Raw genomic sequence first — 25,395 nt, 5'->3', positions numbered from 1 at the left:
ATCTGGTCTAGATGCCTTTAAAAGGCAATTGGACAGATCCATCACAGGTTACAAGCCATGATGGGTATGTACAGTCTGAGATTAGCTGGTCACTCATCATGAGGGCCAGGTAGGAATTTTTTCTGTCATCCAAATTGGCTGTGAGTGGCAGTTTTTTCACCTACCCCAGACTGGCGAGGGAGGGACAGCGTGTTCAGTAGGTTTTAAAAATTGGTCACTTGTGTTCAATAAAGTTACCCAAGCTGCAGGTTGGTGTCTTCATTGGGGGGGGGGGGTGCAAGGGGAAATAGAATGCCAGATTCGGGGGAGTGGAAGCAAGATTCAAGTATCTTGTCATCTGTTGTCATCCATGAGGCCTCTGGTGGGCTACAGGAAGCTGGACTAGATGGGCCCTGGGCCTGATCCAGCAGGGTTCTTCTTATGTTCTTATGTCTTAATGCCTGGGATAGGGGTGGTGAGATCTGGACTGTCATGTACATGCGTGTCAATGTGCACGCATGGTCACAAATGTTGGAGTAGCAATTATTCTATAAAAATGGAAGGACTCCATGGTGGATGGTGTCCCATGAGTCAAGTGTCCATCTCCTACTTTCCTTCAGTGTCCTGCATATTGGTCTCTCTCATGATGAGCAGAACCAGGATACAAATTGTGCAAAATAGTATGTTGATGGAAAATATCTTTGGACTGCCTTAAGTGCATTTTTTTAAGCACAACTGGCCCTGATTGAATCAAACTTCCATATTCAGAGATAGTCTACCTCTAAATACCAGGTGCTGTGGAACAAACAACAGGGGAGGCCTGTTGCTTTAATATCCCGATTGTGAATTTCTCATCTGCCAGAAATAGGATACTGTGCTAGATGAGGTTCTGGCCTTACCTAGCAGGGCTGTCTTTACGTTAGTAGCTGTAAGCTTGGACGTTGCCTGTGCCCTTTTAGTCTGAGTTCTGGAAAGGCCACTTTGAAGTTGGCACAGCATTACCTCTGGCTGTGCCCTTCCCTCTTCCTGCCTGGCTACAAGATCAGAAGGTTCCTTCTGCTAACTCTTCCAGGTACAACCAGTCATTTCTTTCTCTGAATTTTAATCATTCAATTGACTCCCCAAGCCAGAGTAACTCTCTTGCCCCAGGATAGATCCCGTGGAAGTGAAGGCCGTTGCTTAGGGGACAGATTTCACGTTTGCAAGGCCAGCTGGCCAATTATGGCGCAGAATTTCAAACAAGTCCAGGCAGACTTCTCCAACTTCAATAATCTGCCCCAAGGCAAAATCCATTTACCATTTTTCACTCTGAATCTTTCTTGAATATATGAAGGGGAGGCATTTATACACCTAAATGAGAGAGAGAAAGGGGTTAGGACATGTGGCTATTTAGCATCATGCAAACCCAAACCCATCACCCATCTCACCCCAGCCAAACTGTATGTGGTGGGGGAAGTCAACTGGCAATCATGTGAGAGCTGCTAGATGTATGAAATGGACGGTGATATTGGGAAGATGAGAAGAGCAATGCTAGCTCAGACCCAAGTCAATCTAGTCTACCAGTCAAATGGGAAGCCCAAAAGGGTAAGTTGCCAGCAACCAATATTGAGAGGTATACTGCCCCTGAAATAGGAGGTTCTAAATAGGCTGGCTACTATGCATTTATAAAACTTCCCTTTGTGAACATGTCTAATCATTTTTAAGGCCATCTATAAAGATAGGGAGAAAAGTAACACTAAATTCCCAAACCATATAGGGGTTAGGATTGGTGTTTCCAACTTATTTCAGTTGTTATTCTTTCTCAAGGGAATGAATATTCAATTCCTTCAGCTCAACATAACTGTATAGCAATCACCTGGAACAAACCGAAATCCTACAGGGGCTGAAAGGCTACAGGGGCTCTCAGGGTTCAATTTTAAAAGTTGGTGGTTTCAGTCAAGAGGCAGATGCCCTGCCAAAAATCGTGATAAAATGAACTGACAGTCACCCATGTGAGATTATTCAGCCTCAGACTGTTCAGGCAACATTAAAATCAATCCTATTCATTTATTAAGTTTAGTGCCCTCAATATACATAATACCTTTCAGAATAACATAAACACTCACCCACTGAAAGCTCCTGCTCCTAGGAGCTTATAATCTAAATGTTGGCAGTAGGGAAGAAGAAAATGGAGAGAGAAAGGAAGAGGCAAGGCTAACAGAACAGACAAAAGAGACTATTTATTTATTCAGCATGTGATTGGTCTGTGGGACTCCTTGCCACAGGATGTGGTGAAAGCATCTAGCCTAGATTAAAAGAGCAGTCCTAGAAGAAAAGCCCATCACAGGTTACAAGCCATGATGGGTTTCTGCAACCTCCTGGTTTTAGAAATAGGCTACCTCAGAAGGCCAGGATGCAGGTCTCTTCTCTTGTGTGCTCCTGGGGGCACCTGGTAGGCCACTTTGAGGTACAGGAAGCTGGACTAGATGGGCCCTTGGCCTGAACCAGCAGGGCTCTTCTTATGTTTTTAATAAAAGGAATGAACTTTACAAATGCAACTAATATGTACATTCAGCTCTGTTTCAAGTGGGAGTAAAAACTAATGGGATAATGACCTGTTGGACCCACAATTGCTCAGCAGATTAGAAACCCTGTTTTTCCTGTAAGTTCCTAACTCTCTTTTGCACTTGTGCCAGCCTGGCTCTGTTCAGAGCTCAGTTGTCTTCTCCACCCATTGTCTCCAGACAGCTCTGCTGGATTATAAAATAGACAACAGCATCATTATTATCAGCAACAATATCATTATATACAGTTTTTCAACAAAACATTTCCTGAGGTGGTTTACATAGGAAAGCAAAAGTCGGTCTGTTTGTGCCTCCTCAGCATCCTGGGGGCTGGTTTTCCTCTGTGACAGGTGAGTTGCCCCAGCAAGCTTTCAAATGTCACCAACCTCTTCAATGGGCAAACTGAAAAGACTGCTGATTTTCAAACACCTAGAAAGTAAAGTTTGTCATAAGGACAGATATTTAGTTAAAGACCATCAGTCATTTTCCCCTTTCCAACAGTCACACACCCCATTGTACACTTGTACACTATTAATTAATCTGAAATTAGTTACCAACCTCTGTTTCACATGGTTCAATACTCTGTTCACTGGCCATTGCTTTCACGCCTTTTCTGCTGGCACTGACTGCCAAAGCACATGGCGCCTTTTTGGCTGGCACTCTCAGTAGCGTGCCACTGCATTGTCAGCTTTCCCACTGCCTACCGGAGCAGGTAGGTTAGTGGGAGAGGCTGGAGAGGCTGGGGAAAGGGTGGAACAGGGGTAGGAGGAGTGGATCAGATCTGAGAAGGAGACAGGTTCAGCGACAGTGGCAGCTGCCAAATCCTAACACCCTTCTCAGACCCAATCCTGCAGCACAGGTCCAAGTACTGCAGATCCAAGCAGACCCCCTCCCCCACACTGCAGATGTTTACTCAATTGTTCCCTTATCCAGAGGACACCTGCAACGTCTCCCCCTGCCACAGGATGCCGTGCTAGCCATTTTGGTACTGCTGTATGAGCATGGGGGGAGGGGATAAGAGGATTGGGTTCATAGTCACATATATGAATTAGATTCCTCACTGCATTCTTCAATGTGCACTGGAAGAGGAAGGGAAAGCTACTAGTTAACCACAATTTAACCTTCCTAGTTTTAAAAGCAACAGGGTGATTAGATTAAAGGGTGTTGTTAGGGAGTTGCTCATGATAGAATCGCCAACTCCAACCGAAATGGAAATATAATCTTTCCAGTGTGATATAATCTTGGAAACTTCTTGGAGGACCTGTTAAAATACCTGCAATTGCCATTTCAGTGGTCACCTGAAGATTGATGCCAATTCCTGCAGACCCCAAGTCAGTGCTAGAGGGGTTGAGAACCCTAATTAAGTGGTATGCGCACATCAACAAGGACTGCAGACCCCAAGTCAGCGCTGGAAGGGTTGACAACCCTAATTAAGTGCCATGCGCACATCAGCAAGGACTTCATCTCATTGAATGGAAAAGACAACAAGCTGAAATGATGGACTTGAAATTTCCAAAAGACATTCCTTCCCCCTGTCCCAAGGTGCTGCATAGCTTGTGCTTGCCTCCTGGGGCCCTTTTTACATCAAGCAATGCAAGTCGGGTACCAACATTTCAAATCTCCATTCTAAACTCATTTGGTGGCCTCAAGTGAGGTGCTATACAAACCAAGTTTTAAGCAAGTTTCAAAGAACCCAAATTTCTCATGTCCTTGCAGTGCCATAGAACCACCTGTTCATTCATGAGTCCTACACACTTAGATCCACCTATGTCATCCAGGTCATGGCCCTTAAACAAGGCGCAACAGTCATGCTGCAGAAAGGAGATTGGGGGGGGGAGAAACTGAGGCCACTCTTACTGGTGGGCCAAGCCGATAGCCACAGGAGAAGACAGATACCCTCAACCTCCACCAAAAACAAACAGCTGCTGCTGGTGGCAGTGGGGAGGGAAGTGCTCAAATAGGGCAACCAAAACCTGTTCCCAAACTCTATCTTTCAACTGCTGGTTAACATGTTATAGACCTGCACTGTCTAATATCTGAAGCGCACACTCTTGTCTTGTTAACATTTATTTGCTTTTTAAATTTTAATCAAAGGATTTAAATCCCATTTTTCTATTGCCACAGTTAAGTCAAATCAGCAAACAGGACAAAACAATAAAAAAAGAAACAGTGCAAAATCCATTAGGAATCAGATGACCGAGCCCTCAAAGAAATAAAATGCTGAAAGCCCCTTGGGAAGACCATCAGTCAAAGAATCAGATCACAGCTTCCCATGTAAAATTCCTCAAGAATTGAGTTTTGGCTATGCTGCAGACAGCAGGCCAAGACTGAACCAGGCAGGCTTCCCCAGGGAGGGTGTTTCACACTGAAAGTGTGGTGATCAAGAAAGCCCCATCTCTTGCCCCTGTCCTCCAAACTCTGGAAGCCTCTCTGCTTCCAGAAAAGTGTTTGATGTCAAATGTACCTACCCACACACTTTGTTCAACACTGGCTGAATGAAGCATGTGGGTAAATAGCACACACAGCAACATGTGCTGTGGAAACATTCTCCCAGGAGTCATCAGCATTCTCCCAGGAGTCATTCTCCCAGGAGAACTGATGGTTCCCATGGACATAGAGAACCATGTTTCTAGTGTTCATTTCTGTGGTAGCCCTGAGATGGAATCTTTCATTCCTTCCCTTTCGAATGAAAGAGTCACACTTGGAACATTCGAGTGAGTCACTCAGTGAAGTGGTAGAATTTTAAACTACCATTTCAGGATGTGGAGGGAGTGTTGAATCATATTTTCAATATACCCTCACATTAACAAAAAGAGAAGTAAAACAACTAGACAAAAATGTCAGGGGGAAATGTACAGTGTAGCTTTCTCTCTGACATGCTCGTGATGACACATAGGGACATTTTTTTCACATGGGAGAGTGCTCCAAAATACAACCCTCCCAACCACATCTGAAGTGGTACTGTCCAACACACCACCACCTCAGCCTGCCACTTCATTCCACGCAAACACATTGTGCATCCCATGAGCATTGTCTGCATTGAGCATCCCATGAGCATTGCAATGTGTAAAGGAGCCCTGAGTCACTGTTTTCACAAGTGACTCTTCAGTTCGTTTTGGCATGTTCCTGTGTTCGTGATTTGAAGAGTGAATCTAGAATGCACACCCCATTCATAAAGACCTCTCTTTGTCTTTCGGTCTCACTTTGACAACATTCAAAGCTCCACACACAAATAGCCGAAGGGGGTTCAAAGCAGCTTTTGATGCCACATGTGCAAAATCTCCACATTTCCCACAACATACGGCTCCTGGCAACATTCCATGCCACTCAACGCCCTGTCATGCGATGTGGCAGTCCTGGGTTCTCCTGAGGCGAAATGTGATAAACCCCAAAGATCATATGAGGAACAGGGTGGGGAGGAGACACCCTTTCCTGATCCCATTTGGCTACATCCTTTAGCCTGAAAGTGTATTAGAGAATCATGATAAGAGAAGCATGAGATAAGCCTACATTTTCACCTACCCTGAGCCCCTGGGGTACAGTGGGAAGCAAATCGAAATGAATGGAGAAGTTGGTACTCAGTGACAACATGCAGCTCCACCACTGCAGTGAATTTGCATTTGCCACCCAGACATCTAGATATTTTCCTGCACCGAAACAAAATTCAAAATTCAAGAGATGGTTTCCCCCCCCCCTTACCTTGCAAGAGGCTTGCCTTATCGTGTCATGCCAGATGGGCCATGCATCGCACATCCCTTGGAGATTTTTTTGAAAAAAAGAAGAAATCATGTTAGCCTGGAACACTCTCTTTTCAGGGTTTGTCTGTTCTCTTCCCTAGCAAGCGCTAGGAATAAAGTTGCAAAAGCTGGGGGGGGGGGAATGTTGGAATGATTGACAGCTCTGAACTATAGGCTCATCCCTTACCTTAGGCCATGCAATCTGATTGGCTGTTTCCTGACATCCCTAAAGCACAGCACTTTTTTCATAGAAGCTTTGGGTAGATCGTAAGGGGGGGGGGTGGGAGGGGGAAAAGGTTCGGTGAGGTGCATTTCTGACAAGGCATAAAGTCATTCCCCACTTCAAGAGACTTTCTTGGACTATTTTGGGTGTGTGCATGCATGAAGGGGTTGGGGGGCTAGGAAGGACCTGAAATTTTGGGGGTTTTTTGTCCTTAAATGTTTTTCTGCAAATTTCGTGGAGAGTGGTCTTCTCCTCCACACCAAGCCTGGACTAATGGATTATCACCTGCTTGGATTAATTTTAGCTTTTCTCATCGGTGACACAAAGGTCTTAGCCGGTTACCCCATTTGGTGGTAAGACTCCTTTCCCCCCACCCCATTGCAAACTTTTGACAACTTATTTATTTGCCTCCTCTTCTCCCTGGGTTCATAGACTTTCTCCATAGTTTGCTTCCTAAATTTTGATCCTCCCACTTTGGGGTAATGTAAGGTTTCAAGGTGATGGCATGCATGTCATTTTCATTTGGGAAGGCTAGGACTTTTTAATCATTTGTCAGTTTTGCTTGGTAGCCCCCTTTCCAACCTCCATCCTCATTAGTTTCAGAATTACATCTTGGCATGCAATTCAAGCACTGGGCAAATAGTATTGTAAAGGCAGGCAAGGTGATATAGGATGGCAGCTCCGAAGTTGGAAGGTATAATTCAGATTCATTTTTAGTAACTGTTTTGATCACAATGGGATCCTCACAGTGCCATGTATAGTACATTTGTCCAATGTGCTTTTTCACTTTAGACAATGTGGTCATTCTAACTCTCATTTTAAGAACTGAACCTGGCTGCAAGAGTGTGTATTTCCATTGGCTCTGCTACAAATTGCTCTTCTGAAATATTGGTTATAAAGTTGTGGCCACATGAAAATCATTCATGAAAGTGAGCAAGATAACAATTCTAATTTTATGCAGATTTATGTAAGGACATTAATTTTGTCATTTTTGTTCCCTACTTGGAAAAAAAAAGCTTTTTTTTTTCTTCTAGTGATTTTCAATGTTCAAAGCTGTTCAATGTCTTATTTCTCTAGTGTCCATTAAAACAAACCGAATAGATAAAAGCTAAGGAAAATATGGTCAAAGATTTATCTCTCATAGTAAGGAGGGGAATTTTACAACATAGCCAGATCTCATGTTAATCTGAAGAGGCCTGAATTTACAAATGTTTTGGTCAATTTCTCTTCTGGTCAGTTAAGATTTCTCCTGGAAGTACATGTGATAGAAAATTTGCAGCCTAATGGCACTAGAAACTGCAAAAGCGACATTAAACCCTGTAAGATCCAAGTATGCATCTCTTTCACTTTCCAGCAATCTTTTTTTTATATATGATTCATTACTTAAGTCCCTTCTAAACTGATACAACAAAGAAATGAGCTAGGCTGAGCCAAGGAAACAGGGTAAAAAAGGGACAATATTTTGAAAAAGGATGTTTTGAAAGGGTAACACAGTAAAGATAAAAACGAAGACCGAACATTTGGCATATGTTAATTAAAAAAATAATTATATTTTGTCTAATAATGTGGCAATGATACAGAGACATAAGTGACAAGAAGGAGAGTTTATTTTTCTTGCCAAATGGATCATAAATCATAAATTGGGAGCTCAGCCAGGATATTTCTCCAATTCAAGATCTCTTCCTATAATCAGATTTCTCTTTGCCTCGGGTTTGATAAAACCAGCTTCTTCCAATTTGGGTTGGGAGAGGTTGCAAAGAGGGTATCTCTGCCCATCAGAGTCCAAAGCTTAGTAAAAGGCCAAGGAGCTGCTAATGAGAGCCAATTCAGAGGGCTGGATTTTGCTACCAGATGTCCTTCAGGTGAAGTCTAATTGGGTTTTTCATCCAAAACAGGCCTCTAAACTCTGACTGAAGTGAAGCAATATTAAGACATTAAGTGGGATCTTGACATTTTAAAAATGACTCGTCAGTTATCCATGTTGAAGAGTGGCGAAAACAAGAGATTCATTTCTCCCTTTCTATTTCATTTTCCCAAAACTGTTCTCACCCTCCCTCCAAACCCAACCAAAGAACCCCTCATTTGTGACTGCACAGGGAACAGAGAGTTAAATCTCATTCCAAAAATGTAGACAACATAAACAATTCAAACAGGGTTTGCACCCAGCTTCTTTTACGAGAGGAAAACTGTGGATCTACAGAGGGTTTTGTTAAGTGTCAGCAGTTACTATAGAGAGTAAAAATGTATTTCCCACTCTCTGCACAATGGCACTCTCTAAAGTACAGGTTGGTGGCAATACTGTAATCATTACATTGAGGACCAAGACTAAAATCTCTGTTCAGCTGGGCATTTAAAGGTAAGTGCCTACTTTACGTGCTGCTGAATCAAAACATAATTTGTCATGAGCTGGAAGCTGGTGTGTGTCTTCCAGATCCATCTTCTTACCATATTCTGGTTGGATATTTTCTGTCTCCTGAGCATTTATTTCCCTTCCAGTTCACTTTAGTATGTTGTTAACAACTATATATGAGGCTTCCACAATGGCATCACTCACCAGGGAGAAAAAGGGAGTCTTACAAAGAGAAGAATGGTGAAAAAAACAAAAACAAAACACACACGCTATAGTCCAGGAGTGCCCAAACCCCGGCCCTGGGGCCACTTGCGGCACTCGGGGGCTCCCAATCTGGCCCATGGGAAGCCCCCAGTTTCCAATGAGCCTCTAGCCCTCTGGAGACTTGCTGGAGCCCATGCTGGCCTGATGCAACTGCTCTCAGTGTGAGGACAACTGTTCGACCTCTCACCTGAGCTGTGGGATTAGTGTTTCCTCCACTACTTGCTGTTTCACGTCTGTGATGCAGCAATGGCAGCGAAGGAAAGGCTGGCTTTGCTTTGTGCAAGGCCTTGAGCTACTACAAGACCTTCATTTATTCATATAAGTTCCATCTCTAATATATTAATTTAAGTAAATTTATTCAAATTTAAATGTAAATTAATTCTTTTTTCCTGGCCCCCGGCACAATGTCAAGAGAGATGATGTAGCCCTCCTGCCAAAATGTTTGGACACCCCTGCTATAGTCCCTTGCAAGCCTCAACTCCCCCTGCAGGATAAATCTGATATGTTTTGCAAGAGATCAACTGCAAGGATACAAATAATTTAGGAAAAATCTTGCTAGGAGGACTTAAAGTGCATAATGATCCAAGTCTCTTAACAGTTTGGTGGTAGTTTGGCAAACATTGAACAGCATTTTCTGAATCAATGCCAATGTATGAATTAGTTTGATAAAGTTTCGTTTCAGCACGGAGCATGAGGAATGCAGCTCTAGGTCAGAAACTGTGCAATTGCAGACAATGCATTTTAGATCAGAAGAGAATGTATGCCTTATGGATTTTTAAATGTAGGCAGTTATGCCTCAGCACTCAAAAAACCAAAACATAAAAAATTTTTTTAAAAACCCTCTTCGATTCTCCAGTCAAGCGAGAAATCTTTAATTCTGCACTGAGAAGAACATTTGGGATATCAGGTTAAATCTGAACTTGTTGGCTAAATATGCCTAACGTATTCCAGCTTCAAAATTTCAGGATTGAGGGACCAGCAATACTATTTCGAGTACAGGGAGAGAAAAAATAGGAGTGTAATGCTGGAAATTAAGAGTGGTGTGACTGTATACAGAAATGCAGGAAAGGGCAGGGGTGTGTGCACAGTTTTAAACTAGTTTGAGATTATGAAGATGGGGCAAGGAAGGGGGGTAGATGGTGATGTCTGCACAAAAGGACTGGAGAAAAGGCTGCTGGACACCTGGAAGAAACCAAGAAGGCAGAATAGCTAGAGCCTGATCATGCAATAAAGCTTGCCAATGTTACATATTCCTACTGTAAGGAGTTATTTATCTCATCACGATCATCTAGTTTGTAGTTCCTATTTACTGTAATCAAAATGTTAGCTGTGTTAGCTAGTGTGTCTATTTCACGATTAATTTGTCATAAAGCCATATCATTGGCAGTCTAGCCAAGCATGATCCAGCTGAGAGACAGCTGGCCTTGGATCTAAGATACCTTGATTTCCTCTATCTCTTACTCAATGAACATTTGTTGCGTGTCCTTCAGTAACTCAGGTTTCGTCAGAAGCTTCTGAGCTATGCAACAGTGGAAAATAATAATGACTTACCTCCCGGAATTGTTGAAAGAGCAACCCAAGCCGCAAGTGCAAATAGCTTTGCAGGTCAGCTCTGCAGTTGTGGGAGCAAGATCAGCTTTTCAGAAGCTGAGTTGCTGGATCAAAAACAGACTTCTTTTGTATGTATGATCTCCTTGCAAAAACTCTTAACTGCTCTACCAGACAGTTTAAAATGTCACTATCGCCTAGCATTAAATATCTTAAATTTGGAATTCTGTATAAGGGCAGCAAATGGGGCAAAATGGCATACATCCAGTTAAGAAACATGCATGCTTCAATCAATCTGAACTCTTTTTTTAAGGTGGTCTAAGAAAAGAGATTTGGGACTTATGCAGCAGTGCCAGCAGGCAAAAGATCAGTGTCACATGTGCTTAGAGTTTTTTCATAATTTGAGATTCATTCTAATCAGGAACATAAAACTGCAGACTGCCAGAGATGTGACCGCCAAACAGAAGGTGGAGCATTATTGTTCCTTATAAGCCTAAGCCATATCCATGTCAAACAGGGGTCAGAAGTCAAAACCTTTTCTTGGAGGTGGAAGAAGAGGCCAAGATCATGTGCAGGAAACAAGGCCAACAGGAGAGTCACACCAAAACAATTGTAAGCCACAACCTAAGGTTCCTCCCCCCTCAAATAGAAGACCCACATCCTTTAAAACATACTCAAATGTTAAAGATATGCTGACTTGAATTTGCTTATGATTTCTCTTCTATATTCTATCCCAGGATTAACAGTATTCACACCTGTGCTGAGACAGCTCTGCAGCAGAACCTGCAGTTAGCTGTGTGATAGGACTAGCTTTGGAAATTTAAAAGGAGGTAAACTCCTCCTTTCCCTTTGAAGTCCCCACCCCTCTGCCCTCTATGTGACCCATGGCAAACACACACACACACACACACAGAATCTTGCTGGTTTGAACTAGCTGCTTGGGTTCTGCAAAGCTGATTTTGATCACTTTGCAGAAGCATGGAGTTGTTTTGCAAAGTACACAGTACTTGGTTTTTTGAGCAAACTGATGCCTTGCTGTCACTTATCTGTCATGTTGTTCAGGGAACTCCAAAATATAAACATATTGTTAGAACAAAAGCTATGGAAAGGAATGATATTTGACAATGCAGGCTGCCTGATTAATGATTGCTAATGATTGATTAATTGTGCTAGGGTTTGTTCCGAAAAGGTCAAGGTGGGTGCAATGGCATCTACCCCGGGCTTCTTCATATGGGTTGACTCTTTGACACTGGAAGAATTTCTCTTTCGAGAACGTAAGAAGCATGCAAAACTCATGTCATATGTAAGTTGCACAGACACTTGCTTCATTGGATGCATACATTCTGAAAAGCCACAGTTGTATGCAGTTTCTCAATGTGTGCGTCTGCACAACCAAATGGATGGATACACCCAGTGATATATATGCTTGTTCCTACACACTGCAGTGTTTTCTTTGAAGGAAATTGATCATGTTGAAAATGGCATCTGGATCTCTTCACACATGACATATTTAGGTGCAGATCTATGACATCTCCATGTACACCTGAGGATGCAAAGCACCAATAAGTGTTTACAAATCTAGTTACCATAGAGAAAATGGGACGGGCTGCTACCCTCTGTTGAGGATATGTGGTATGTAACGCATGAAGAGATTCCCAGAGTAGTAATGAGTGGAGCAATTCAGGGTGGGAGTTTTTTCAACCGTACCTAGCTGTACACTCAAACTGAGCCTATCCAGTTCTTTTCATCCATGGTGCGTTACTTGCACCTGAATGGACAAGAACAAAAACTCAAATCAAAGGTGACAAAGTTACCTTCACTTGGGGAATTTTGTGGTGGAGTTTTGGTTTGGGAGGATTTTTTCCTCCCTAGAAATCTACTTGCTTTGGGAAGAGAAGTCCCTGTGTGTCTCAGGTGCCACTTGCCTTTGATCAGGGCTGGCTTTAAGCCAATTGGACCAATTCCTTCCAGTTGGGCCCTGTGCCTAAGGGGGTCCCCACACTAAAGTAAAAATAAAAAAATATTTTTACTAAATGATTTCACAATCACTAAAACAAGTGGGTTTGTGACTATTTACTTGTCAAAGGTAATCTACACATTTTGTTTGTTTACTTGTAGGCTTAGCTGCATGCAATTTTGTATTAAAATATGCTTAGATCCATTTGGTCCATTAAGTCACATGCACTTTAAAAGTGCACATTCTGATTGCTCTCCATTCTACCACAGAGATATAAAGTCTATAATAAATTTTATTTATATGTCTAAGGGCACAACCCTATAACCAGGTCTACTCAGAAGTAAGTCCTACTGTGTTAAATGGGATTTACTCCCAGGAAAGTGAGGTTAGGATTACAACCTAAGGCTCTACAGACCTTGGCTGTGAACCTGTGGCCCTGCAAAAAATGTTTCCAATTGGGCCCCCCAGCTCCTAAAGTCAGCCCTGCCTTTGATGGCCACAGCAAAGGCATCTGGAGAAGCATTGGTTATAACAGACCAGTCCCCAGCTCAGAAACTAACAGCCCTCCTGCAAAGATCTGCCCAAATCAGAAAATGGATACTTCCCAGAAGTGATGCCAGATTTTTTTTATTCAAGCAAGATTTCTGCAGCTGGGGGGAGGGGTGCTTTTAAGAGCTGGACTTTTCATCACTCACATTGTTGGATGGCTGGCTCCTGTTGTTTTCACTTGGTAACAAGTACTGTCAGTTGTCAGAGGCTTGTCACAGCCCACAGCCAATGGGCAGGCAGCAGCTGAGCTGGACCAATGAAATGAGACAGAGTTATGCCTCTGTGAACCTGAATATCAGCAGCCATGGGGACTTTCCAGGTGGTGCAAATGCTTTCACCCAGGGAAGAGTGTGCCTTCTCTGAACCAAGAAGGGAGACGGGACAGATCAGTAGTGCTTATTTTCCAAAATGCACTTATAGTAATTCAAGATGTAACGAAGACACTCTGCATATTCTCATAGGTTCAGGAGCAAAATATAAGCAAATTCTCATTCAATTTCAGTACCTGGTTGTAGAATAAGTTTACAAAACGTAGGGCGCAATCCTAACCTTGTGTTAGGGTAACCTTGCCATAAAGCACAGGAGCAAGCCACATCATTGCACAGAGGTGTGCTGGAGCACAGAGGCTGCATTCAGCCTCTGTGGCAGCTTCTGTCAGGAAGTTTGCGTCTGCTGAACTAGGCCAACACAGGGGTCTGGGGAAGGCGGGGAGGAGGTTTTCTAGGACAGAGGAGGGTGGGCAGAGGGCATTTCAAGGGGAAGGTGGGCAGAGAGTGGGAGGCAGGGCTGGGATCTGGCAGGAATGCCGGATCCCAACCCCATTTCTCAAGCAGTGCGGAGCAGCTCCAAGCTGCTCCGTTCTCCTTGGACACGTGCCACCTCCTGAGGTGGTGCAGGTCCGAGGAGATGCACTGGGGCTGTGGTGGCTTACCCGGGGTTAAGGGGAAAAGTTTCCCCTTGCCTCTAGCTGAGCCAATTCTGGCCACAATCTTGCGCTGAATATAGCTCAGGTCTCCTGGCCTGCCCATTCCAGTGCAAGATAGGATTGCGCTGTTAAAGGCACATGGGCTCATCTAGTCTTACCCTTACTTTAAAGGCAGGTTTGTATAAATAAAGTCTTGCTGACAGATCACTGTGCAACATTCTTGATAATCCACAAGATAAGAAAGATTCTCAGATGGAAGTGAACCATCACCTTGCACCTTCTGAGAAACATGTGCTCTTTCTAGCTCCCATATGGTTTAAGCCTATTGCTTCTTGTATTATCTTTTGCTTCTTCTCTGAAAGACATCTTTTCAATGTCTGAGAATTGCTCGATGATCTTCTCTGAGTACAAGGCAAGAGACACTCCTGGTTCGGACATGACGTTTTTATCTAGCACTGCCTTCCACAAAAAGGACCTGGTTTTTGCCTGTGAGATGGTCATCTTGGTTAGCACCTCTATTCAGCTTGCCTTCACACTAGCAAGTATGTAAATATTAGAGGTGGGATGATCTGGAGAGCAACTCCAGGCTCAAAATACTGGCGCAGACATTGGTGGAGGATATTCTTTGATGAAGGACATGGATGAAGGATATTCTGCTATGCCTGTTGTGGTGCCTCCATCAAGATCCAGCGGGGGAGAAAGTAAAGTCATCGTCCCCCCATATGAGGTTGATGTCCTTTTTTTCTGAGACATCAGAGAAAGGATTTGGGTGGTGTGGCATTTCACCCAATCCCATTTCTGTCTGCAAGATGCTGTCACTGAATTTCACTCGTGCTCAGCTGACTGCCACAGTTGGGTTGAAGGAGAATCCCCCCCCCCCCAGCTGAGATCAGCAGGCCATTTATGAAAAGGAGTGTGGTTTCACTTTCTTCCCTGGCAGCATGTGACATTCTAGCACATTTATCTCTTCTGGAACTCCCAGGGGCAGCTTACAAAACAGAAGTAAACATCATCTAAAGTTTTTTTAAAAATAAGAACATAAGAACAACCCCGCTGGATAAGGCCATAGGCCCATCTAGTCCAGCTTCATAGTGGCCCACTGTGAGATCAAGATAAAAGCAATTTCACTGCCGGTCCATTGGCTCATTTGCATGAGACATGCACAGTTATTTGCAACAGTCCCCATTCCCTCTGCAGCTCTGAATTGAATTAAGATGCGCTTGTGTGAAGCGTTCCTGGTAGATCCTTGGATGTGGGGAGAGGGCTGCCTGCTGCTACTTCTGGGGAGGTGGAGAGGTGCATGGAGGTGGTAGACTGGGAATGGGGGCTGGGGAAGTACACAGGGTAGCTGGAAGGTGCAAGGGGAGTTGACCAAACTTTGTGGAATGTGAACTGCTGCCATACAGTAAAGGGAACTGAGCATCACCTGACAAGCTCCCGACATTAAAGCTCCAGGCTGATCTGATAAAAAATGACAAGACTCCTGAAAAATGTTTAAACCTGTTTCTTCCTCTGTGCCATAATGGGGGCGGGGGCGGGGGGGGGAGCTGACTCCAGAGCAAAAACAGAAGGGGACGGGAGAACAAAGCAGAAATGCAAAGGTGGCTACAAGCAGAGCAATCTTGACATCCACCATTATTTATAAAGCAGCTCAAACCAATTCGGCTGGAATACAACTGTTATCTTCTGAGTGCAGGTTTTTCAACGGTAAATTCACTGCCTAAGGTAGCTGGCATGGTAATCTTTGTGGTAATCTTTGCAAACGGTGTACTGCTGCAGAGTTGGCTTTTGATTCTGAGTGAGTTTCACCAAGAGCACTACAGGAAATCTAAGAAGCAATCAGGCTGCCAATTAAGATAACAAGCAAAATATGGCTATGAGAGCTGAACTGCTATTAAATCAGAGCTCTTTGCAGCAGCCGAGTTCCTCTGCAGGATAACTGGTTTGCTTTACAGTAGCTGAACTGATAAAGCGAAACCAACCATCCTGGTAAGAGTGTAACAGCCCAATCCTAATCAGCTTTCCAGTACTGATGTAGCCACAATGAAAGAAACAAACATTCTCTTACCTTGAGGAGGTCTCCATGACTGCCCCCCCCCACAATGGGATGCAGCCTGTGCCCCATTGGCATGGCTGCATCAGTGCTGGAAAGTTGCTTAGGATTGGGCTGTAGCTCTCCGAAATGCAATGCACGGAACAAACTGGAAAAAGTTTGCAAAAGTTAAACCAGTGATTTTCAACCAGTGTGCCACAAATGACCTGCAGGTGTGCTGCAGGAGTTTGGGGGAGGGTCATTTATTAGTAGGGCCATAGGGAATGTGAGCGCCAATCCAGCAGCATGGTGTGTCTTGTCAATTGTCAAAAAACATGCTGTGCCTTGATAATTTTAGTGCCTTTTCAGTGTGCCATGAGATGAAAACAGTTGAAAACTGTTGAGTTAGACCAGGGGTGTCCAAACTTTTTGGCAGGAGGGCCACATCATCTCCCTGACACTGTGTGTGTGTGTGTGGGGGAATTAATTTGCATTTCAAATTTGAATAAATTTACATAAATGAATATATTAGAGATGGAACTTTTATGAATGAATGAAGGTCTTTCGATAGCTCAAGGCCTATAAAAGGCCTTGCACAAAGCAAGGCTGGCCTTTCCTTCGCTGCCGCTGCTGCATCACACACATGAAACAGCAAGCAGTGGAGAGGGTCCTTGTCCCACAGTTCATGCAAGAGGTCAAACAAGTCACCCTCACGCTGAGAGCAGTTGTGTCAGGCCAACATGGGCTCTAGCAAGTCTCCAGAGGGCCAGAAGCTCATTGGAGACTGGGGGCTTCCTGTGGGCTGGATTGGGAGTGCCTGAGAGCTGCAAGTGGCAACTGGGCTGGGGTTTGGGTACCCCTGAGTTAGACTAATAAGGCCAACCACTGCAAGACTCTAATTCCTTACTTTAGAGCCAGAGCACTTATTTCAGGTGATAAACTTACAAATCAAAGTTTAGAGCAAGAGCTCATCTCTTCTGTGAGAGAAGCTCTGCAGTCCTGCTGAGAGGTAAAAATCGGAACAGCTTACAAAAATTCGGTGGGATAAAATAAGTGTTAAGTTTAGCATGAACATGTTGCTCCTGACCTGAGCATCCTGCAAGAACTCACCTGCCGATGAGTGAAAATAAGCATGGTAAAAGTTTGCAATGGAAACATCTAAATATTAAACACAAGGTGTGCATGCCAGTTTTATGCTTCTCGTTCACTCATGTTAGGGACTTGTGCAGGTGTTGGTTTCCATGCTGATGTAAGAAAGTAAACAAAGACAACACCTGAGAGACCTGTTGTAACACAGGGTTTGGTTTAAAGCTATAATTGGAGCCTACCTTTTAAGTAAACTAGAATGGATGATGATTGAATAGCTTGTGCTATTCCTATTGTGGAGAGACCACTTGCAATGGCTGTTGGCTGAGTTACTGTGATGTCATGGAATGTTACTGAGCCGTTTATTAACTTTTCACAACAAAGCTATCAACATTAGAATGTTGGGAGGCAGTTACGTTTTTTGGGTGAGGTCCGCGTAGCTCAGGGCAGAAACGTCCCATAGGTCTAAGCGCCGGAAGGGGCTCTTTGGATTTGGTGGGAATGGAGTAGGCAGGCAGAAGCGTAGCTAGGTCATTTGACACCCAGGGCCCATAAATTTTTGTCATCTCATATGACTTAATTCGCTTTTTATACCACCCTTCCTCTAAGCAGCTCAGGGTGGTGTAAATGGTTCCTCCCCTCATTTTGTCCTCACAACAATCCTGTGAGGTAGGTGAGACAGAGATAGTAATAGTCATGACATGGAATGAATAATAATAATGGCCAGAAAAATAAATGCAGTGAATACTTCCCCACAAGCAATGGATGAAATTCTGCATCAAATGGTATATAACATGAGGGTATTACTCCTAAAAGCCACGATTTCCAGAATTTTGGTCACTAGGGTGTCACCCCCCTCGGCTCATTGGCCTGTTTTGAGTTAAGGCAGTGGTTTTCAAACTTTTAACACTGGGACCCACTTTTTAGAATGACAATCTGTCCAGGACCCACTGGAAGTGATGTCATGGCTGAAAGTGACATCATCAAGCAAAATAAAATCATTATAAATAATTAAATTAAAGAAAAACAGATAAATAAGGGGAAGCCAGCCCTGTTTCACCAAGTGAATGTTCTCTGTAGCCTGCCTGCAATAACACCTCCCCCTCCACACACACACAGATAAAGCAGTGAGATTTTCAGCCCTCCCTCTGCGTTCTGGAGCAGTTGTTAAGCTCCACTTTCATCAGACTGGGACCATGCAGCCAGCCTTGCATTCCCCTTTGCCTGACTTGACCAGCAGCCAAGGCACGTTTGCTTACTCATGAGTAAACGCGACCATGTGGCTTACTTTCGCTTTCCATAGGGCCCAATACATTTGCCTGCTTGGAGGGAGGGACTTCCTTCTTGGGTGTTTTTTGGGGGCTACTTTCATTGGACAGGAACCATTCTGGTGTTGTTGGATTCCTCTCAGCCTGCCCCTTCCGATGGAGTATATGGCCCACTTTCACTTTCCATAGGGATCCATGCATTTTTTGTTTCCGGTTTTTTGGCTATACCTTTTGATGAAAACGAGATATTTCAATCTGGTTTTTTGCATTGCATTCCACTGGAAATTCCGCATCCAATGATATATAGCATGATGGGGTTACTTCTAGCCTTTGCGATGTTAGCGATGTTGGGGCATTTGTGGTTTTACACCCCCCCCAAGGGTGGTACTCGGGGCGGACCGCCCCCCGCTAGCTACGCCACTATAGGCAGGCAAGAAGTATTGGAAGCTGTTAGATTGTTTAAATCTTGTTTTATTATATTGCTGTTTTAAAAGTGCCTAATACAGAGCTCTGCTCTTTTTTTAATTGCTGCTGTTTGTCAATGTTATGTTCTGTGTTGTATGCACTGCCTTGGGCAATTTTGTCAGAAAGGCAGCATGTCAAAAACAGTGTCAAGAGGTAAATAAGAATGCAGCCATGCCTTAGCATACTGATTTGCTTTTTCTAACATATGAATGTGACGTTTGGAGAAATCCATCCTGATTTTATCCTACTGTGGTGCTCTGTGTTTTGGTGATAGTATTCTATGCTACTGCTTTGCAAAAACATTTTTTGTCCCTGGTTCCTGATACAGTTTGACTTTAAGGAGTTCAAAGCCATATCAGATGTTCCTGAATTTGGGCCGCATTTCATTGCACACCTGCAGAATGTTGTTACTGTGGGACTATAATGGTTGTTCTCATGGGGATTGTACACATGTCTTTTCAGCTGAAAAACATAGCTTCCCCCCTCCCAAATGCTACTTCAAGGAGAGCACAATCTTCAGCAGGAAAATAGTATGGGGGAAGGAGACACTACCAGTTTTAAACTCATCATGTAAGCCATTTCTGCCCAACATTGCATCTTTGCAACAGGGACCAAATGTGTACACCTGTGGGCTTGGCAGAAATGGGTTTTAATAGCAGGCTTACAGTCAAGTTGCATCTGCCACTTTCAGAACTTGTGTTCCACCATCATAAACAGCGGGGCACTGCCAGAAATGGCATGGCAATGCCGCGCATGAAGGAGCCACCAGCTGAAACAAGTTGTGGCTGCCCTTGTGCACCAGTGGCCCACCCAGGCCACATTAAAGCAGGTAAGATGGTGGCTGGGTGAGGCTGTGACTGGTTCATGAGTGATTTGGGCTGGGGAGTGGGCTGAACCAGCAGGGGCAGTTTGAAGGCAGGAAGAGGAGGATCTCAGTAGCAGTCACACATGCTGGATCCTATCCCCCCTTTCCTGGCCCAGACTCACCCCCTTCCTCTCTTTGAACTTAAGCAATGTAGCTTACTTAAAATCAATAGAAAATCATTAAAACAATCAAAAACACTAAGGTGGAGAAGCTTGTTTCACCCAACTTTGATGTCTTCTCCTCTTCCTCCTCCTGCTCAGCAGAGCAGTTGGTTACTAGCCTCTGTGAAGAAGAGGAGTCTCAGCTGGAGAAGGTGGAGACAGGGCCAGTTCATCCGAGAGGTCAACTGAGACAGTCACTCGGCAGCAGATTGGTGGGAGGGTGCCCACTTCCACGCACTCACCCATTCGCTTCCAGTGCCGCTCCTCATCCTCCCACTCCCTGGATTGAAAAAGGAAAGGGGATGAAGCAGAGAGGAAGTGTGGAGGAGAAGAGAGTGGTGGGCTAGAGTGTCACCAGGTAAAGGGAGATGTGTTTGCCATGCTGCTTCAGGCACTAGGCGGTCTTGGGCTGGCCCTGTATGGAGATACTAAAGGTGATAGTTTGTCTTGCTAGCTTCTCTTCCTCTTTCTTCTGATAGGACAAGTGTTGTTTGTACTGCCTTCCATGAGGAAAGAAAGAGCCCAGCCCTGCAGTTTTCAAACTCTCTGGGAGTTTGAAACCCGCAGTAAGTCTTGGCGGGGGCGGAGGGGAGGCAGCAGGGGCAGGGGGAAGGCAGCAACGCGATCCCCAGGATCACGTCGCTCAGGGGGCTGCAGGGACTGGGGTGCACCCTCCAGTCCCTGCAGCAGCCATCCCTCTGTGTGGGGTGCCCTGCGCAAGTGCCTGCAGGGTGCCCCAGGTCAGAGAAAGGGAGAGTGGAGCGATCTGCTCTGCCTCTACAAAAGTGGAAGCGGTGCGCAGTCGCCCCACTCTCCCTTTCTCTGACCTGGGGATCCCTGCAGGTGCTCGCGCAGGGCTCCCCACACACAGGGACAGCTGCTGCAGGGACTGGAGGGTGCACCCTAGTCCCTGCAGCCCTGTCAGAAGGGAAAGCGGAGCGATCATGCTCCGCTTCCGGTTTTGCGGAGCGGGGCACGATCACTCCGCTTTCACTTTTCCTGACCTGGGGAACCCTGCTGAAGGTTGCGCAGGGCTCCGCTGCAGGAGGCTTGGGCAAGTGCACCCAAGCCCCTGCAGCTCCCCTGAGGATCGAGCTGCTGCCATCCCCCTGTCGCCTGGCTGCCCCCACCCCTTAACGGGGCAGAGGTCAGGACCTACAGGCTGGGGCGTCACAACGCCCCAGCTTGAATACCACTGGCCCAGCCTATTGTTGGAAATCTTCAAGGAAAAGAGTGCTTAAAAAGTGTATATTGAGGGAGGACAAGGTGCAGGTTGTGTGTGTGACATGTATCCTTCCCCCATATTTCAGATTGCATGTGATTATTCTTCAGGAGCACCTACATTTAAACCAGCTTGCTGCTTCTACACATTGGGACCAAACTAGACAAGATGTTAGAGATCCACGATCATAAAACAGCCATGGATTATTATGATCAGGATTGTTATGGAAGCGGAAGGGAGCATAACCCTTTCCTTCATGCCATTATCTGATCTATATTGCTGCCCCAAACTGCTGTTTTCCCCATTAGGAAAGACGTACAGATATGCCTAGTTGGACAAATAGCAGCTGGAGAGGTCAATTTAGATCAGGAGAACAGCATAGGAGAAACATGTTTACCCTCTCCCCCATAACTGCTTTTAAAAATAAGAAGAGATGAGCGATCAGAGATCCATCTTGGTTTGTTTTGTCCTAGATGATACTGTCTTAACAGTCACACGTGCTATAGAATAGATGCAGCCAAAACTACACATCCTTTTGCTTGAAAAAAGGGGGGAGGTCTGTTTGGCTTGTGTTGACAATACTGCTGTAGTCTCATTCACTCACTCACTCAATATTCTTAACAGACTGCTGGTTTTTCCCCCCCTTTTCATCTTGAATATATCTGTACAATATCTTGAATATAACTAAGAGTGGACCTTTGGATCTCCCATTGGAAATCTGAAATGGTGCCCCTGCTTTTAAGCAGAGGATTAGACTCTAGATGACCCCTTAAAGTTCTTCCATCTCCATTCTCCCCCTTCCCCAAAGTTCAGAGCTTGCCGCCTCGGCACATTCAAAACATCTCTAGGCAGCAACCCACACGGGGCTCCATTACCTAACTTGGAAGTCAACTTGACTTTGGCAGAAGGTGTGAAGTGCAACCAGCGCCAATTTCATACTTTTGCTGGGTGCTAAAAATAAGCTGCTGCTTCTTGCCCCCAAGTCAGTTTACCTCCAGAGGTAATGACAACAAAGCAAACAGATGGTTAAAGAGCAATTATCTCCATCTAATCACTTCCCTGGGGCAGGGAAGCTTGCCAAAACTCCAACAAGTAACCAGTGCAGTGAGTAGTGCCCCATGGGAATGAGTCTTTTTGAGCAGGCCCCACCTTTTAATGTACAGAACATGCAAAGGCCTTCTGCACCCATGGGAGGCTCAATCCGGACCCATCAATAAATCCCCAAGCTCTGACCTGATTCCTATTCAATGACATTTGCAGCTTTCACCCTGTGGATACCAATATTTCTGATGGAAACACACTTTATTTATTTATTTATTTATTTCTAAAGGGCATCCAAGGCTGCCGAAACACACTGTACAGGTCACACTTCCCCAGTAGCACTACTTTTGCATCTAAAATTATTTTAAGATGCTGCCTCATTAATCAAGGCTCACAAATTAGGAGCTTTCTTAAGGCTTAATTAGAGGCCGGGCTCATCCCTGCTCCAAGTCTCAATGCCCTAGCGTCAATGCAATTCAAGAGCATTTCTTAGCATGTGCAAAGTGTCTCCTTCACTACGACTAGACATAAAAACAAGGTATAGTGATATTCTAAGCCCCTTACCTCAATTTTTGGCATTGTTTTGAAAGCTTTAGCCCCCTTCTAAAGAGAAAGAGGGGAAAAAAACAACTTGCTGCTACCCTTTTGCTTAGTAAGAAGTAAACCTGGTCCCACCTTCCAGGACAATCAGGACAATAAGTGCTGGGATGATTGACAAGGTGCCTGGGGTTGACTAAGATGATAAAAAGTGCCTAGCACATTAACAATGAAAGTAATCTGTTTAAAAGGTTTTACAGTGCAAGCCTATGCCTATGTTTACACAGAAGTAAGTCCTCTGAGTTCAATGGGAATTACTCCCATGTCAGTGTGTATAGGATTGGAGCCTCCATGTGTTACGTACTTGCTGCTACACATGGATTGAGAATGCCTTCTGCAGGGAAGGCCTCATCTCTCCATATAGTTTCTGACTGTGGGCCTGTGACTAGCTTTTCTCAGATGCTCAATACACTTCACTTGTGCCCATTTTACAGGTGGAAGAATGAGGCTGCTGAGATGTGGGAGCCTGGCATAAGGCCACCCGTTATGTTTCACCTTATACTGCATAGTCCTGCCACATTTCATTTTAGAAATGAAGTTTTGGGGTTACTAGCTTTTTCCTGTAATTCAGGAGTCAAGTGGTTTTCACACTTTCCATATGCGCATGGAAATTGCTGCCGTATGTATTCTGTATTGCTCATCAGGCATGAGGCCGCAATTAGCACAGAGAAGTTGGGATTTGTTGGAGCCAGACTTGTTTGAGTCCTGGGAGCTGTGGTTTTTGTGTCTGAAACTCCTCCCTTTGTGTCTCTGAGCATATGTGGAGTTCAGTGTCCAGGGAAAGATTCCATTATGGTGCAGAGCTTTGAAAGGGACTTGAAGCAGACGAAGAGAGTAACAGAACCCATCAATGTAGAGGTGGAAGGATAGATGAGAAAGGATACACAACAAGGCTGTTCAAAATGCATCAGTGAGAGATACAAGGACCAATGGAAAGCCAGGCTTGAGGATGGGCATGGCCTACATCAATGCATCAGGGAGCATGTGGCAGATCTTGAAGATGGGGACAAAGGAAATTAGATCTGGGAAGCATGTTAGAAGTTTCTGAAATTATGAATGGTGTGGAGAGAGAAATTTTTTAACACTCATATATAGTCATTCAGAGAAATGTCTTTGCAGTAGACTCAAGTCAGACAAAAGAAGTCCTTCATACAATGTGTAATTAACCTGTGGAATTTGCTGCCTTCAATAGATGTGGTGACAGCCACAGGAAATTAGTGTTTAAAAAAATGGACCCAGTTAGGGAGGATAGCTGTCTTAGGGCCCAATGAGTTCATGCCTCATTGGCATGACTGCATCCACGCTCAAAAGTTGGGTAGGATTTGGTCTTCAATGACTTTGAGCCCTGAGAGTTGTGCAGAACCTTCAACAGGGACGTTTGGGTAGCCGTCACAGTATGCCCGTGACTTCCAAGGGCACCTGGCTGCATGTCAGGAGAGATAATTGGATGAAATGGTCTCTCTTTGATCCAGCAAGGCAGGTATTAGGTCATCAGTCAAGATTCCGAAGTTGCCAGTCTTTGAGATGATACAGAGAAAGATGCTGGGATTCAACAAAACCAAGAGCTCAGTGGTATCTAGAGATGAGGGGACAGATTGTCCTCATTTTAAAGAAGACTATTTTTGTCAGTATTCCCTACTCCACTGCAGCTTCAAGCTTGAGGTGGGAAGATCAGAGCTTGCAAGAAAGATGTAGAGCCTAGCTTTTTCTCACTGAGCTACAGGATAGGTTTCTATGCCAAAATGCTACATAGGAAATGCTGTACCAGTGAACAGTCTGGACAAGCATCTGTTGCTAACAACATTGAAACTTGGTGTATAGCCTGGTTAGTACCTTGATGGAAGAGCTCAGTCCAAGCTTCTTCCAGTTTTCTAACACTGGTTTTCAAACAGTGTTCTGAGAAATCCAAGAAGTCTTTAGCTAGAACACTGACAACAGCAGACCTTAGAAGCAGCTTCCCTATCACTTTGGATCTGCCTATACAATGGGCATAGCTAGTTTCAATTAAGCAATGGCTAGCACTTAACCGTTAGTTCACATGAATGTTGCATTATAATAATCCTTTGCAGTGTGCGAGTTTCTGGAACGGGTGCTCAGGGGTTGCTTGACCAACATTCATGTGAAAAGAGTTTCTTGGAAGTAGAAGTTTTGAAAACACTATTTCAAAGGAAGAATGGGAGAAATGATCAAATGTCAAAGCTGATTTCATGTGAGCTTTGCTATGCTTCATCAAAGATTCGGTTTTTCTGCGGTAAAAGCCAGCTATTTGTGGCAAATAGCACAAACAAATAAAAACAAGCAAGTGTGAATGCAAGATTGTAGCTGCCTTAAGACCCTTCCCTCATTCACTTTCAAAATATGCTTTTAGCTTTTGCTCTCCCTACCCCTTGCTCTGATGTCATGGAATGTTCTAATAGTTCCACAGGACAGCATGAACAATTAAAGGCTGACCAACCATACAGATACTGTAGCAGAAGTCAAATGTCATTTGGCCTAAGAACAGCCACACAGAGAACTTAGAAGCTGTGTGCTGTGAAGAGGCTGAGGGATGGAGACTAGAAGAGAGAATAAGAGACTTGAGAG

The 25,395-nt window shown here is 44.4% G+C and overlaps 1 protein-coding gene across 1 annotated transcript in view; it reads left to right on the top strand.

Annotated features, from left to right (window-relative positions):
• Positions 1 to 6,755: 6,755 nt before the first annotated feature.
• The window catches only part of WNT3 (Wnt family member 3), a 33,518-nt gene continuing 14,878 nt past the window's right edge, over positions 6,756 to 25,395 (top strand). Inside the window, exon 1 of the mRNA XM_066627258.1 lies at positions 6,756 to 6,835. Within this exon, the coding sequence (XP_066483355.1) occupies positions 6,756 to 6,835 (80 nt within the window). The remainder of the gene's footprint in view (positions 6,836 to 25,395) is intronic.

The sequence above is a fragment of the Tiliqua scincoides genome, chromosome 5 (genome assembly GCF_035046505.1).
Source record: "Tiliqua scincoides isolate rTilSci1 chromosome 5, rTilSci1.hap2, whole genome shotgun sequence".
NCBI lineage: Eukaryota > Metazoa > Chordata > Lepidosauria > Squamata > Scincidae > Tiliqua > Tiliqua scincoides.
This window is presented reverse-complemented; position numbering and strand designations above follow the sequence as displayed.